Source organism: Haplochromis burtoni, unplaced genomic scaffold, assembly GCF_018398535.1.
Source record: "Haplochromis burtoni strain Fernald_Lab_line unplaced genomic scaffold, NCSU_Asbu1 Contig_375, whole genome shotgun sequence".
NCBI lineage: Eukaryota > Metazoa > Chordata > Actinopteri > Cichliformes > Cichlidae > Haplochromis > Haplochromis burtoni.
Window position 1 is genome coordinate 58065 of NW_024582736.1, and position 17234 is coordinate 75298.

Here is a 17234-nt window from a genome sequence, read left to right on the forward strand (position 1 = left end):
GAGTTACACCACAGCCAGCAGCTGAAACCACTTGTTTCCAGCTGGTCAGTTCTTCATTTTATAGTCTGATTATGATCCCATCACTCAGTTCCCTCATAGGTTCAAGATGCCATTTACTCTGCATGTGCATACATTTGGGTTGCATGAATGCATCTGCTTTATATCAGATTTTTGTTGTTGTTATTGTTGTTTGTATTCCTTTATTGACTGTTAAGCTTGGTGCGTGTTGTCAATTGATTAAGGTAGTCAGCACACATCCATATGCTCCTTCTCTTCACACATGCGTGTTCATGTCCTCAGATGACCTGTTTGGTGAGCCTGACAGCAGCATTCCTCTCCGTCTCTCTCTAAGATCTTAGAAGGAGTTTTGGCTAGAGTGTGGTTTAGATTTTGTCCCATTACACACATTTCCAGCAGTTATTCATATGAGTTCAAAGAGTGCATGAACTACTCTTGCAGATTGCCATTGGGGTTAGCTCTTCTTTGTGGTTTACACCATGATTTGCATGGCATAGATTAAAAAAAAATGTAACTTTTGAAACTGTATTTTTTGTGGGGGATTTTCATGTGTGTTGCATCCCAAGATAGAGGAACTAAAAGCTCTGTATTCCTCAGGGGGTATCTGAGAGTCTATTCCAATGAAAAGCTCCTTTATTTTTTTTCTTATCACTCCCTTTTTTAAAGCTCATATTTTTGTTGGGTTTGTAAAAAGATATCAGAATTGTTCCAAAACAAACACCAAGTGACTTACTCTGCTAGACCTCATGTTGTAGGTCGAGTTGTTCACACACATCCAGTTACATGCGACAATGGCAGTATCTCTTCAATTACAAATTCTCATATTCTCATGTACTGGAGGGAGAGCAAATCTTGGGTCAACTCTTAAATCTTGATAGCATGCAGTTAAATCACTGAGCCATTTAAAAGAAACGGTGCTTCCACAAGTATGTTAGTAGTAATAGCACTTACTCAGGAAAATGACAGATTATAGCTATATTATGATTGCTGCAGTGTGTCTTGGAACGTCATTTGTTAAGAACCTCAGACACACAGTAAAGATCACACTTGATCCTGATGTGTATTTTCTTAAATGTGTAATTTGTCTGTTTACAGAGAGCCTTACATCAAATGGACTATGAATGATGTCAGTGTTTTTGTAATCTGGCAGACTAGTGCTGAGGCTATGTTGGTGTAACCTAGCCTACGCAATTCATCACAGAAAAGCCATCTTTTTATCTCACTCTGGGACCACTTCTTCTTTATTTAACTTTCACTACACTTATGTAGTGTAGTTGTGGCTATGGTTGTCTTTTAAAAGCTACCTGCCACATCCATTTTCTGTTAGATATTTACACTCTGTGGTACTATTTGAGCTATATTTGGACCTGATACCCACATCAAAATAAAGTCAAATTTTCAGCTCAGCACTGATTTTTTTTTCTTTTTCTAAATAACTATATAGCTCTTTTGGGGACTTCTAATCCATGTTTATTTCCTTTTTGTAAGGTGGTCTGGCTTGCATTATTCTGTCTCATCAGTCTGTTATGCGAGTAGACTTTATATGAGTCATATCTGGTCACAGTCTGTATAGTCTGAATAATCACTCCTAAAGTTTCAAATTACGATGTCATCTTTCATTGGGATGATGAGTCTAAATCTGGCTTTACAAGCTTTATCATGAAAGACGTTAAATAACTTCTTCTGTTGATTTATATCCTTGTCTCTTTACCAGGGACTGTTAAAGATAGTGGACAGGTTAATTTTGGAGTTTTTGCCAAATCGATCTTTTTTTAAACTCTCATATTAACACGTTTTTACTAAATAGCATGTTTTGTGAGTTCAAATCTACCTTTTATGTTCTAAACAGACAATACTGCCTGTTCACAGAAACATATTGATATTCTAGTTTTGGATTCTTTGGTTTTAGAACAATGGTGGAGAGTCCCGGGTACTAAACCCCTACTGGGGCTGTCTCAATCAAGGTGTTCCTTAGAGTTGCTAAACACCTATAGATCTGAGTCATCACATGAGTCAAGTTGTGGGTTACTCCTGTCGCTGGGGCTGAGAGGTGAAACTTCTATGAAACATTGCCCCAACACGGCTGATAGCTGGTGCCATAAGCCACCACCTATGTTTAAAAATGGTAATTCACAGTGGATATAGATGGCCTCCTTTACTAGTCTCTAAAAACATCTGTCTACTCTATCTAAAATGTGGCATCCTCAAAAGAGTGTCCTTTCTCCTTTAAGTAAGGCTAAGTTTTGTTGGATTATTAATACATTTGCAGTATATACCTATACAGAACATGCTTTGCTGGCAGTCTACCGTCTGTCCATCTATCATCCTTTGTATTGCTACTAGAGACTATGTCCATGCAGTGAGAAGAGAAATGTGCGGCACACATCTTAGTTTTGCACGTTTGTCTAATGCTACAGCCACATTAGGGAAAACAGTCCAGGAGACAACTGCATGACCAAAATGATTGTTACTGTGTGCAATGATTTTCTGATCTTGTTACCTTTGAAATGGTGCTTGAAATGCTTCGAACCAGGTGTGCAACCAATTGCAGTCAGTTGCCAAAGGGACTTTAGTGTGTTAAGACAGCAATAAAATATCAATAACACAGAGACGGTCTGCTTTCAGTTTGAAACTGAATGGGGTGAAGTTGGCAGTTACAACCTGATCGACTGAGTGATTAACTTTGATAAATCTGCTGCCATATGCATACTCGGAAATTCACACTAACTACTTATATTCAGAGCCCAGCATGTACTTCATAGATTTGAAACAGAAATTCCTCTTTCATGGTTATTGCAGGACAGCAATTTAACTGCTAACATATGGATTTTAACTTCTATATAGGAATATAACCCAAATACAGTAAGGGGAGTTATTTGGAAACCTTTGCTAGGTCGTCCGAGAGTGACTGCTGTCAGTATAAGTCAGACCATTTGGATCACATGCAGCCACAAGTTGAGTGCTGCACGATCAGCCCCTTGAGCAATCACTTGGTCACTGCAGCTACTTCAAGTTGGGCACTGAATATGAAAAAATTCAATGCTATCACTGGACAACCACCAATTTAGTCACAGTGAGGCGCGTCCCATTTTTTGCATGCTAGTGTGATTGAGCCATTGTGTAGTACAGATGACTGTAGAGGGGTTTTTTTGGTTTTTTTTTTCATCTACACTATAGTATACATTTGTGCATTATGGATGCAGATGTTTTTGTTACTTCTACCATGGGAGTCTATGCCAACTCAGCCATGAACTTGGTGCCACTGTGCCAGCTGAAAGTCTGAGCAAAACTGGTTTAGAGCGATCCAAAGTTCCCAAATTGCTCATAAAACCCTCTCATGCGGACGGAAGAGAAGGCAGACCATGAAGCTATAAAATAACTAGCCTTTTACTGCACTGCCTGTCTGCCATAGCCTCTTATCTTATGCCCTTCTGTATCTCTGCTGTGATCTTATCCTGCACTGATGCAGACCAAATGGAGGATTAGAAGATGAAAGGAGTGACTGATGAGAACAGGAGAAAAGAGAAAATATGGGGAGGGAAAGGCATTAAAAAAAAAAAATGCCTGAAAGACATGTTTTGTAATGCTGATGATTTAAAAACAGACACCAGCTGAGCTGGTGAACAAAAGCATACTCTGTAATACAAATGCAATGTACCAGGTATAACTGGTTAAAAACACAGGTGGAGATTGTGCCCTCTGCTGGACTGTTGCCTGGCTCAGGCAAATACAGTATGCTCACAATGGCTGCTGACAGTTCTACGTGCAGGTGTTATTTTTTTCTTGGATGCAAAACTGCAAAACTGTAATAACTGCATCTTTTGTGCTTTTGAGCTGATATTCAAATGCAAAACATTCTTAGCAATACTGGCCAAAAATACTTCTATTTTACTTTATTAAACTTTTATTTGATCTAATGTTATTTGATGTGCTCAAATCTTCACTGCATGTAATCTATATCTCTGAATAGACAAGTCAGTAAACTTCAGCTAAACTGGTTTTTGGAAGCAGACGAATGCTCGTCACATCTTGCTTGCAAATCTTTTTCTGAAAGCTCTGCAGTCTTTCATTTATGTTGAGCAAAGTCGAAGCGGTCTGCGGGCAAGATTGACTCTTGCCATCTCGCCATAAAGGCCTGAATGATGGAGAGCTGCCATCTTTAAATTAGAATTCTTGAGGTTCTGCTAGAGCGGCAGGTGGGTCTTCATGACCAAGGCTCTTCCTGCTCAGTTATTTTGTTTTGGCAGTTTAGCCAACGGTACAAACTTCACAGTTAACAACCTACTTTACTCCTAGTAAGACTGTATGCATTGCTTTGTGTGGGTGGGGGTTGTTTTGTTTTTGTCTTTAAATCCATTGTGGATTCTGTGTATGTCCAACTGATACACTTTGACACATTTGGACTTCAGTCAAGTGGATACTTTATAGAAGAGATTTCATTGTTTTTATTTTTAATTTTCGTATGTTTGAAATAATGTCAATAAATAGAGCATGAAGCGAATCAGCTCCAAACATTGCCTGATTCCACTGAACGTGAATCGCAAACACAAAGAATCTCATATTAAAACATGCAGTTCGGGTTATTAGAGGACTCTTCCAGTCAGATGGCTTTAAACCTAAGCTATGTCAGTCTGTAAATGCAGCACATCTCAAGAGACTACTATAAAGCTTTACGAAATTTACTGATCCCATCATCTGCCTGCATCATTTATCGATGATGGACCTGATTACCTCCCATCTGGGGTTTTAAACATGTTGTTCTCTCACCCCACCTCATTTTCCCTCAGTTGAAAATTTGCCATCCTTTTCTGTCATCGCATGTTTTGGTGCATCTGTTGAAACATCCCAAATAACAATGTTCATGGCCGGTATGAGAACTGGGTCATAGAACTGAGTCCAGCTCTGCACTGGTCCCTCCAGTCTTTTCTGCCAGGACATTCAAACATAGAGCAGATACAAATAGTTTTATGGTGATGGTGAGGGAAGCACACATTGTTACTGGACAAGATAGGGATAAAGGAAAGGAAAGGAAGAGTACAGGAAGACAGTGAAAGTAGAGTTTAAGAGGAAATGGGGATTACTGTGTTTGACTCGAGCTTTGTGAACTTATGATATTGTAAGCACTTTTGTTGCCTGTTGTTGGTTAGGGTTGTTGCAGGTCTGCTGTGTGAGGACAATGTGTTTTTGTTCCTTTCTACACAAAAGGCAAATGTTTGAACAATAAGTAGGCTTAACCTCACAGAATCAGGGTGTGATGGAATCAGACTGCTGGCTCATGGCCCAAGTTGTTTTCCGAAATGTGGTTTCTGGTATTTAAGGGGATGTTGAAATTCCTGTGATTGACAATGTTGGGCCAGGATAACAATTAAAAGATACAAACAAAATGTTTTATGACCAGGGTTTAGTATAAGTGGATTGTACGTAAGCCTTCAAGGATTTGGAAGACTAGTGGTGGATCACGTTTCAAAGAAGTGGTCTGCTTCATGTCTTGTGGCATCATGGGGCAGAGATAAAGGGACACAGATCGGGGAATCCTAGTTGTGTGTGTGTGTGTGTGTGTGTGTGTGTGTGTGTGTGTGTGTGTGTGTGTGGGAGGGGGTATTTGTAAGTGAGCTTTTCAGAGTTGTTCAGAGGAGGATACCCCCAGTGGTGTTTTCTTTCGTCTGTGTGGGCAAAGTCTGGGTCGCTGGCTGTGTGAGTAAGAGAGACCAGATGTCTTAGATGCATTTCAGTATGAGTCACCCTCAGCACAGGGGCCTGGTGCATATCTGCCTTACCAGTGTCAGGCATAGATGGCTCCATCATCATCATTCAATGCTGCAACCTCTGTAACCAAGTCCATGAAGCACCGTTGTCATGTAAATTTCTTAATTAGTGAATTTATCACACATGAGTCATAATTTTGAGACTAACGTTCAACAGTCGTTCGAATTACTCTTGACATATTTACAGCAGACCCTGATTTTACTGTTGCTACAGTAAAGAATGGCAATTTTAGCAAAACAACTTCCCTGATTTAAAATTAACCTCCAAAATGGGGTTACTAGTTTAAATGCTTTCTGTTAATCTGTGTGTGTTGGATAAATAAAAACTCCAGAGAAAGGATGAGGTAGAAGTACCCAAGCTTTATTTCACTGAAACTGGAAAATCTACAGGAAGCAGTAAAAGTAATTCTGATAGATTCATAGTTGATGTGATGCATCAGTGAGTTAAAGACTCCCAATAAGCTACATGCTGATGAAAGATGACAGATGTCTTTCGCAACAAATCTGAGATTTGAATTTGTTGGATTCTTGGCTGGTGTGTGTCAAAGGCGCCGAGTGCATTTAAGGTTTTCTGTTATGGAAGTGCTTTGGAAGCCTAAAGGGTCAGCCAGAGGTAATTTGGACATGTCAGTACGTGAGATCTAATTTTCACTGCAATTTTCTTTTTTTTGTATTTATGTATTAAAAGGACAGTGGCACAATTGAAAACAAACATAAGATGCATTGCTTTAGACAACTGAGGAAAATTACATTTGATTGAAGAAGCGTCTTGGCCTCAATAATGCGTGTTTGCAAATCTAACTAGATAAAGGATCTTGTTGCGATGGGTAGTTTGGACAGTGCAGTATTTTCTTCATTGAATTTTACAACCTGTATTTATCATCTTCCCTGGCTCCATTGAGTTAAACAGAATAATTGGAAACATGATAACGGCATCCTTTTAAATCATGAAATTTACTGACGCTATAAAAATGGCGTGGTCAATTAGGCAAGCCAAGTTTGGATTTACGCTAGAGAACAGTGAAAACCGTCAATGAAATGTACTTCTCTTTCGTGTTTAAGGGGCCCTATTCTTAATTACAGCTGTTATTTTTGTCATCAGTTCCCTTTTGATTTTCTGCTCTGGATCAGAACTCAAGTGAAGTTGGTTTTATCATAAAACTTTTCTGAGCCCTGCCTGAATCCGACTCCCAGTCTGCTGGTGGGAGTTGTGAAGCAAAGGATGCAAGGGAGGGCTTGATTCTTTGCAGGTGTTGAGCTCTAGTGTAGAAACACTTTGATGGTGTGGGTGGAAATGGGAAGCTTTGGTTCAGGTCACAAGTTCATGTATAGCATGCATAACAAGTTTCAAAGAAGTATATTTAGCTAGGAGATATATCTGTCAGAAATATATGGTAAAGATGCATCAACAAATAAGTGGAGTAATTCTCAAAACATAGAGGGGAAAAATCAATACCATAGTTTTTAATTTCAGTGTTTTGACTTCATTGAGTCACATTACAATCTGAGGTCCAGCTGAAATCAGAATAGCCAGCGTAAGACTCAGCAGTAAAATAAAAGGCATATGTAACAAAGCGGTAATGACTGCAGTGAGACATTTTACAGTCGGTGTGATCATTTCCCCAGTTCACACAAAACAATCACTTAGAGCACTTCTGTGTCTATGGCCATCTTTATGGCCAAGTTGAACCCAGGCCTTACTCCCTCCCCCTGCCCCCCACTCCTCCACTTTGACCGCACCTACCCACCCGGAGCTAGTGTTTCTACTTGGACATCTGTTCAGGAATGGCTGTTGCAGATGTTGTTGACGGCTATTAAGGAGAGAGGAAGTTCCAGGCACTCCAAAGTCCAAATGTTTCTTTTTTCATTTCCCTGTTTTGGTTTAGTTTTTTTTTTCTCCAGATCTGAAAGAAGAGGCGGTATTCCTACGGGAGTGATAGGAACCAGATTTTTATTGGTCTCTTTTGCTACAATATAGTCGGTATGAATTTTGTTTCCTGATAAATAGAGGGTATGTTTCTATGCCGCTATATTTGATTCCCAGTGTAATTTTAGCAAGGGAAGCACAATCTTTAGAAACTTAGACACACACGCACGCTAACAGGGTGACTCATAGCATCACCCGATCCACAGCTGAGTTTAAGTGAGACCTCCTGAAAGACTGGGAATTAATGCCAGCTTGCATCTGGCTCATGCCTTGTGAATGCTGGTTGTCTCACTGTTGCATTACTCTTGGATGGTGACTGAGGATGAGGATGGGTATTCAGAGGTGTTGTCTTTTTTTCTTAACACCCATTACCTTTGTGTAAATCAAGTGTAACTACTTTCATATGAAGTGAATGCAGAAAAAATTTAAATTGAATTAAAGCAAGTAAATGAAGACTTGGTAAAGAACTTTGCTTATCCTTTTCGTTATTTTCCTTCGCTGTTGGAGTTGCGAATGTTTTCTGCATCAGGCTGCTGTTGTTGTTCACTTGTCTTTCCTCTCCCATTGCTGTATTTCTTTAGCGTCCTGGATCCATTACTGAAAGCATTACAGCATCAGCAAAAGATTTATTCTTTTCTTCCCTTTTTCTCTCAAGACCGTGATAGCTAACAAAGCCTACAGAGAATTGCTCTTCTCTCCAGTACTGTGGGGCAGTACCATAGCTTTTAATGCTCCCTGGCTGCTCTTCTCTTTGGCACTTGGTCATGAAGGTGGCCGGCCATTCAAACTGATTATTTAAGACTTCAAATCCCCAAAACCTTGAGGTCAACAGTAACTTATTCTCTTAAGATCCACTGGTGGCCCCTATGTCTGACAAATTAAGCCCCCTAGATCAAATCTAATATGTTGGGCAACGTTTTAAGTGACTTCTTCCAAATCTTAGTTGAAAACCGATGTTATTATGCAATCAGGCCAAGTAAATTTTTTCAGTGTCAGGAGACTCGTGTGTTCCAAGTACAAACACTTCTCACCTTGTATAATGTATAATTTGTTTCTACTTACAGTCTATTTGTTGATTCAGCCTAATTTACAAAAATCATAACTTTTTACCTCGTGAAAACTTTTCTTGATATATTAAAGTGATCTTTGTTTTTGCATCATTGCCAACCAGCCTAATGATGATTATGTTCTATTAGCTGAATGAGTGGTAATTATCATCAGTACTCAAAGAATTGCTTTATAGTGCTTTATATAAACTTCCAACCTTGAGGTAATTATAGACAACAAAACGATAATTTATGCTAATGGGGGAGAAAGATAAAGAAAACCACAATTTATCCCCTGATTAGATTTAGTTGTTATGAGCGAGAGCATTTCGTCTTGCTGTTTTAGACTGACTTTATACTTTAGAGCCAAGCATGACAGTATTATCCTCAAATACTGGAGACGAGTTGTTCTGACAAAGAAAGTCGTGGGACAGGATATGGACCCGAGAAGTTCGTGTGTAATCGCTGCAGAGATCTCACACACTGTTCCAACTTTGTAAATGCTTTTGTGAGTCTGTGGGCTGCTCCTCACAGCTGAGAATGCAAACTGCTCTCAAATGGAGGTTCAGACGTTAATTGAGTGAGACAAGTGTTTACAATCTCATGTGTCAACCATAGCATCCCTTAAACCCCGGTAATTGTACACTTAGATACAGTAAGTACTGACGTATGATCATGCTTGAGTTTATGCACACAGGCACACATACTCAATGTACGATTTCAGACAGACAAGCGCTTGAAAGAAGCCAGTTTTGATCCCTAATAGAAGAGTAGAGACTGTAGAGATGCAATGGATGTCTGCCATAACGAAACCATTAAGCAGGTGGCTCTTTCCTCTTAGTTTCTCACCGAGCTGTCTGTCTGAACACTTTTAGCATATAGTTTCTAAAATATGATGGCTGTTTCAAGAATGTAAACGTCGTTTGACACAGAAGGAAATGGAAATGTTTCCCAGAATTGTTAGCATTATACACCGTTTCTGTATGCTAAATAAACATATAACTGGAGACAGAAGGCAGGGAGCTTTAATTTAAACTGAGTTTGAAGATTGGAAGAAGACGACTAGCTCTATCAGGATTTTTTAGTCTTAATGCTAAGTTGGCTGGCTGCTGGCCTCAGTTTCAGATTTATAGTAAAGATATAAAAGTGTAATATCTTAACATGTTGAGTATGAACATGAAATCCATTTTTTTTAAACGAATGAGTCGTCTTTACACCAAAACTCCAGGCTAAGGCTCTAAATATTTCAGTGTTTTATAGGTTCTCACTCAGTGTGATTCCTTTGACCCAGATCTAACAGATGACTAGATTATACTAGGTCAGCCCACTTAGCCTCGATCCACTCCTGTCCTTGAAGCGTCCTAATTATCTCATGAGTGAGTCAGACTGATTTCTTACACTAATAGCTTCCATCGGGCTGGCTTGGCCTAACATACTGTGGTGATGAAGCAGCACATTTTGTGGTCAGATTGGCAGAACTTCTTGGCGGAGGGTACTGGGGTGGTTAACTGAACCTTTGGGGCACATCACAAGCTCAGAACTTTAAAGTAATGGCTGGGCTGGGGGGTTGGGAAGCAGTGTGGGATGTTACAGGGCAGCAAACATCATCTGTAATGAGTTTTTTTTCCCCTTCCTTTTCTTTTTTTCTTTTTTTTGCCAGCTTGCATTTTTGGCCCTATTTTTGTGTGTGTGTGTGTGTTGTGTGTTGGTGTGTGTGTGTGTGTGTGTGTGTGTGTGTGTGTGTGTGTGTTGTGTGATGTTGTGTGTGTGTGTGTGTGTGTGTCTGTTAAGCATATGCAAGATTATCTCAGCAATAAGGGCACCTTGAATAGGACCGAAGTACAGAGCTCTCATAACTAAAAGCTTTCCAGGCATCACTGAAATAAGGAAAAAAAATATCAATAAGATCCTGCTGTCAGGTCATGTTGAAATGCATTTCTTCAAACCATGCACAAGCACAAAGCTTAGTGAATATTTCCCTCCATCTCTCTTTTTGTATGCTTGTGTTGACAGGATGATTGTATGTTAATTTGTATGTCTGTTGTCACATGAAAGTTTTGTTGTCCAAATTAACAGCAGTGCTCTGCAAGTGTATACATGCAATGCAATCCTCTCTGTTGGTGGTTGCAGTCTATCTATAGGAACCACCTCAACGAACTAAAGCTCTACTCAACAACACTCCAGCTGCACTGCACTGCTCTGTAATTAGAGCATCAAAACCGCAGATCTCTAATGTTGTCTGGCTGACTTTCAGCGCCGTGGGAGATTAGGATCCCCTTGCGATGTCTCACTAACCATTCTCCAACAGTTTCCTTTCTTTTTCTAAATTTGAACCCAAATGAAAAACATTGCTGGTGAGCATAACACATTATAGAACCCAGGAAAACAGAACTTAATTGAAATGACTGGATCATAAAGTTTCTCTTAGATGTGATGTATGATCCAAGAGTGGGATGTGGAGAAGTGAGAACAGTGGGGATGAAATGTTTATTTATGCCACCGCATGACTCGTTCCCAGTTGCCAAGTTTCTTGCTGCATTTGTGTGTCATCATGCTTGTACTCAGTGATGACTGTAATCATTAAAGACATAAAAAACATCAGATAGGACATCAATAAAATATTCCTGTGGTTGTTTCTTATTGCGTTTGCTGTAAAATAATGAGTTTTCTTATGATGGATTTTTACACTTGGCAGTGGGGAAACGTATTGAATATGTTTTATTCAGCTCAGTTTTTCTAACTGATTCATGAAAAATCAGAGAAAGGACTAAAAATCCCAGTTGTGTTTGACCTTTCCGCTTTCCTCGCCACTCTTTTTCTGCTCTAGGTGCTTCGTGGAGCTCAGTTGATAGCTGTTGCTTCAGCTGATGGAGGAGCCACAGCAGTGGAGGGCTCCCCACTCCCACCTGACATCCAAGTGCAGTATGTTCAACTAGCTCCTGTTGCAGATCACACGGCTGCTGTACAGGTAAAACACAAACACACACACCCTCCAAAAAAAGCAAAACTCCGCAAAGAGCACATTGAGTGTAACTGAGTAGCCTCATGGAACAGATCCCCCAGTAGTAATCTTGCAATTTTATTGCTTGCTTTTAGTTATTCCACAATAAATGTTGCATTTCAGAATACTGTAAGAAAACATGTCATGTCTGTTTTGATGTTGATCACTTTTGTCTAGTTTGTAAATAAACTGTAAATATAATCTGTTTTCTGTTAAAACGATGCCAGTCAGACTCAGTAAACAAAACAAACAAACATTAAGATGCCAAATTACCTCAAGAATCAAGAATGTATATAAATCCAAATGGGGCTGGTTTCATTTTCTCAAGCTAGGATGCATCTTGGAGCTTGCAGTTATTGCTCGAAAAGGAAATGTACAGTCTTCTACCTTTAAATGTATTTATTGAACTGCATTCATGAAGAGGCAGTAAATGTACTGTATATTTTCATTATGCTGTTCAAATATTGCTTCAAAAATTTAGCTAAAGTACTTGTAGGTACACCAAATCTGCTTTTCTCCTTTTCTTATACCATCGCTTAAATGGCATACATTCTGCTTTCTGTCATTATGACAGGTGTTTGGACAAACAGTAATTAAACATAATCAAGTTGAGGTGGAATGTTACAAGATGGGAGAAAGTAGTAATTAGTAGATATTTCTAAAATCCTTCAATGAGTGAGCTTGCTGAGCAACAGCCACATGTGGAATCAGGATGTTGTGCAGACACTTGCCTTTGTAGTCTTTGAAGTGGTCACTTTAACCCTTCAAAAAATGCACGTCTCCTTTGTTCTGTCATCTTTTCTTTTCCTCAGATATGATGAATATTTAGTCCTTTTTTTCCTACTTTTTTCCTTGACGCGTGTGCTACGAGTCAGGTTTTTGTGGTGTGATAATGTAAATAGGCGGAATTTCAGCCTACTTCTGGTTCCAGTCCTGTCCTGATATGAATCAGGACAGGCTTATTCATCTCCCTGTAAGAAATGCAGAGCAAATGTGCTGACCAGCCATACAGCAGTGGATTTGAAAGGAAAAAAAAAAAAGATTTTGCCTTTTGAGTAAGGAATTGCTGTCCACAGTTGTCTCAGTAATCTGTTCCTTGCCCATGTGAACACGAAAGTAGTTAGAGCATTTTATACTGATTACATTTTTTGGGTGTGGATTATACACATACTGATGGCCTTGTTATACAATTTATTTGTGTACTGAGCCCACAAAGTTTTTGCCACTCAATGTACTGTATTTCAGAATCTGTACTTTATATTTCTGTGCGCAGTGAGAATTCAAGCTGTTTGTTTACACAAGTGATTTGTTTGAATGAACCTTTACATCTAAAATGAGCTCATTTTTTTTCCTAATGTTGGATTGTACACAGATCTTGACAGATATCAACAAAGTTGACAGAAGTCTGATCAGTCACAAGTGTGATGTTGATGTTGAGTAGAGCTGGGGTTCACCAAGAGCATGTGGACATGCTCAACAACAGACTGAAACTGCTCATAAACAGCGGTGTGTTTACTAACCGAGTAGACTTTAAGCTCCCATTCTAAGATGTTTTAAAACACATCTGTATGCTAACATTGATATTTTTCCAGGTTTAAATGAGAAACTTTACCCGAAAGGACCTAATAAAACAAAGGACATGTAGGCTGTATTGTTTTGATGTCCTAGTTTAAACGTTGTTAACTTTCTCTTCAGAGTTCATAGAAAGGTTATTTCTTTTCCTGCTTTTCTGCAGTCTGCTAAGTCAAGACACTGGCTCTCATCTGTTTACACACATGTGGAAGCATTCATGCAACATGCTGGAAAATTACTCCAGATTTTGCATTTAGTTTTCTCTGCATTTTCTTCTTTTTCTTATTTAATAGTTTCCATTAGACATATGAAGTGGTGCGCAATGCAAGGCGATATATTTTTTATCTAAAGAATGCATAGCAGTTCTAACTTCTGGCTAAACTGTGACACAGTTTAAAGCTGAGACTGCAAAGCACCGGCAGCCTGGTTTTAGTACACATGTTACATATTTTCGTTCTTCCATTTGTTATTTGCAAGGGTAGAGCTAGGTCTGTCCTATGATAGCTTAAGAGTCTTTCAGTTCTCATTTAAAAAACAAAACAAGCAAACTTGGAATCAAAGGTGTTGAACTTGCCATTTTTACTGCCGCTGTGTCTCATGTTTGTGTTGTGTGTGCTGCTATGGTACAGCTGTGCTACAGTCAATGCTGTTGTCTTGTGACAGCACGTTGGGCTGGAGAGAGAATTAAACGCTGCAGGTGTGTTTGAGGGAACCTTGGATGTGTGTTTGAGGAACAAATGAGTCACTCCTCATGGTCATCGTCCAGAACTGAGTCATGAACCTCATCTTTTACAGGGCTTTTAGACACACAATAACTCGATACATCTGACATCGACTATAGAGACAGTCAGGGAAGCATTTAAATCCAAATGGCTAGCCTCTTGTTTTTCTCCACTTGTCAATCTCCTCATAACCTCTCCCTCCTTCTCTTATATATTTCTTCTGTAATCTATCTTGTCATTCCTCTGCTCCTTCTGTGTGTTGTTATTCACTGTGGTTGTCTTACACAATAAAATGGAATCAGGATATAGCTTAGTCACATTGATTAGTCCACAGGAAAGTCTTCATCATTTGTGATAGGTGTCATTAGGCCTTTACAAGGTGTGACCGCAAAGTTTTGGGACTCCAGCCATTAAAAGATGTAAATTCACCCTATTTTTTTTTTCCCCCAGAGTTGTCTCCTTGTGTGCCTTTGTGGTCCTGCTAATTTAAGATCACTCCCTGGAAGTTGGGTTCTGACCACTTCCATTTACACATTTGGGATTTTAGGATGGGCTTTATGAAATGCAGACAGCTTTTTGTCTCAATCTCACTTGACTTTTGTAGCGAGGCAATGATATTGTGTGACTATATTTGACTAGTACGTAGAGAAAATGCTCCCATATCGTGAAAATGAATGTTCGTCACATTTTGGGATGTTTATATATGAGGTTTAAAGAGTATAGCTGCTTACCAACATCATTTTGTCTAGCTTCCCTACAACTGGACCTCCTGGCAGCTTTACAAGCCAGCACTTTTTCCACTTGCCATGTCAAAAATGGATAACTACTTTGTGTTAACCTAAAAGTGCCTATAATCCCAGCTTCTAACTGCTTGTACCCCTACTGGCAAAGTGATCCGATTTCAAGGGCTAATTCCAACAAAGAAGCCAAATTGAGGGCGAGATTCATTATATAAGAAACCAAAAAAGATTTAACTTTTGGCTTCTTGTACCTTCATTTGGTAGGAATGGATTAAGAAAGGCAGGGAAGTGGTGAGACAGAGGGTGGATGTGATGCAGCAATGAGTGGAGACTTGATCCACTCCCACAGTAAGGCGTAAACTTTTGACAAAGAAAGTCCCAGCCTCAACTGAGGGGAAACATATTCCTTTGAGATCAGCGTACTTTTTAGTCAACTATGTTTCAGTTGGTTAGTTTGTGTTATTGCATGTCTTTTGATCTTTTAACATGTTAGTTATGATCCAAATGTTTGTGTTTAAACATTAAAGTCACAGCAGCTGATGATCAGCTGCAACGTTCTGTCACGTAAAATTGTTTTTGTGAACGGATTTTGGTGGTTTTTATGAGAGCAACACAATAGCTACAGTTACACAAGAGAAAAGACTGTCTGACAGGAAAAAATAAACAGTTAAAATACTCTCTGGAGCCTCCCAAATCATCTGAAATAACCCTTTGATATACTCCGCTCTTCAGAGGACTTAAGACTGGTTTAAGACTGGTCCTCAGTCCCCCTTACCTGGTGAACATTCAGTAAAAGTACTGAACGTTTATTGTATTTTCACCTTTCTTGTCACCTATTTCATCTCTTCTCTTTTCTTTATCTCAGGCTGCTGAGCTGGCACCAGCCCTGCAGGCAGACATGGAAGTGAAAGAGGCCATCCAGGGTGCTATCCATGGAGACAATGGCGAGATCGTCCAGATTGTGACATCTGTGGCCACTTGAGAGTCCATCTGGTTTGACAAAGATTAGAATCTTTCCCTACAGCAGGACCTGAAGAGTCTATGGAAGATCGGGGGTCAACAAATGCATACAGTCTGACAAGCGCTCAAGTTAGATAGTCTTTTAACAAATATTGAAGGTCATGGATAAAACAAAGAGGAGCCTTTTTTCTGTTTTCCCCTTGCAAACTGCTTAATTCATTGTTAGCCAGATGTCGCAATGTGGAAATGCTCAGAGATTGTGAAAAGACCAAGATGCTTCAAAATCAACTGTGGCCCCTTCTGGTGGTTTCATCACTATAATGACCTGACAGGCCGAAGAATACACAGCGGGATTATTGTCTCTTCAAGGAGGGTGCTGCTCCTGGACACCATCACCCTGCCACTTCATCAGCACCAGTACTTGTTTACATCAGCTTTGGAAAATAGTGGGTTATTTGGACTTCAGCTGTTTGACTAACCCTGAGATTCCGCAGAGGGTTTGCAAAAATCCCTGAAAATTCCTCAAAACAACCAGCACTGCACTCCTTTTTTCGTCCCTTCTTGTCACAATGATCTGAAGGAGAAAGTAGAATTTGCTGTGGACAGCTGCTCTTTGTCCTAATTGATTTGATTTCCCAACACTCACCTGGATCTGGTCCATATTATCTCTCCTGGCTGTGAGACACTTTATTTTGTTCAACTTGTTTTAATGTTGCTTCAGCCACACAGCTTTGTTTGTTTTTGGTTTATCTAATTGTAACATGTTGAAATATTGGGGGAGATTTAATTCCAGAGGTAGAAGGCCGTGAAATGGAAGAGACCGGGTCAATGGTAGACAGTACAAGTTGCTTATAGACAGCCAGGGAAACCCTGAAGTTGTTTATATCCCCCAGTTTTGTCTCTGTGACATCCATTCATGTGAATAAAACATGTTTGTGGTTGCCATTAAAGTGTGCTTTTGTTTAGCTTTCCCCCTCTAGTTTCTCTCTCTCTCTCTTTTTTTCATCAGACATGGTCATCAAAATAGCTCCAAGACATGACTTCGCTTTGATCTACTACAAACAGACAATCGAAATGAGTCTGAAATGATAGTTGGGGTTTGAGGTCTTGTTTCATGTTGAGCTAATTTATTAGCTATTTTTGAAGTAAATCTGTATCATGTCAACATCAATAAGTGTAGGATTAGGCTACTGTACTGTCAGGAACCCTAACAAAATACAGAGCAAATATAAGCTTTTCCATACACTCGACATGGTTTTTGGCAGGAGACTATAAATTTATGTTTAGTCCTCATTATAATTTTTAAACTGTGACTGCATTTTTTTGTGCCCACTGCGTGTCTATGCCTTTCTTTAAGTAAAGACAAAGGACTCTTATTAGAATGATCCTCAAGAAATGACTAAGAAAAAAAAAGATGAGCGAGACACTCAACTGTGTTGGGATATGTTTCCCATGGTCAGCATGATGTAATAGTGTATTTTGG

General features: G+C 39.5%; 1 protein-coding gene across 6 annotated transcripts in view; it reads left to right on the forward strand.

Moving 5' to 3' along the window:
- Positions 1 to 16701, forward strand: part of LOC102290878 (BTG3 associated nuclear protein) — a 36935-nt gene extending 20234 nt beyond the window's left edge. For all 6 annotated transcript variants that reach the window (XM_042229029.1, XM_014340540.2, XM_042229030.1 and 3 more), the window contains 2 exons: positions 11584 to 11724; positions 15657 to 16701. In XM_042229029.1, the coding sequence (XP_042084963.1) occupies positions 11584 to 11724; positions 15657 to 15773 (258 nt within the window). In that variant the 3' untranslated portion in view covers positions 15774 to 16701. The remainder of the gene's footprint in view (positions 1 to 11583; positions 11725 to 15656) is intronic.
- The last annotated feature ends 533 nt before the right edge of the window (positions 16702 to 17234 follow it).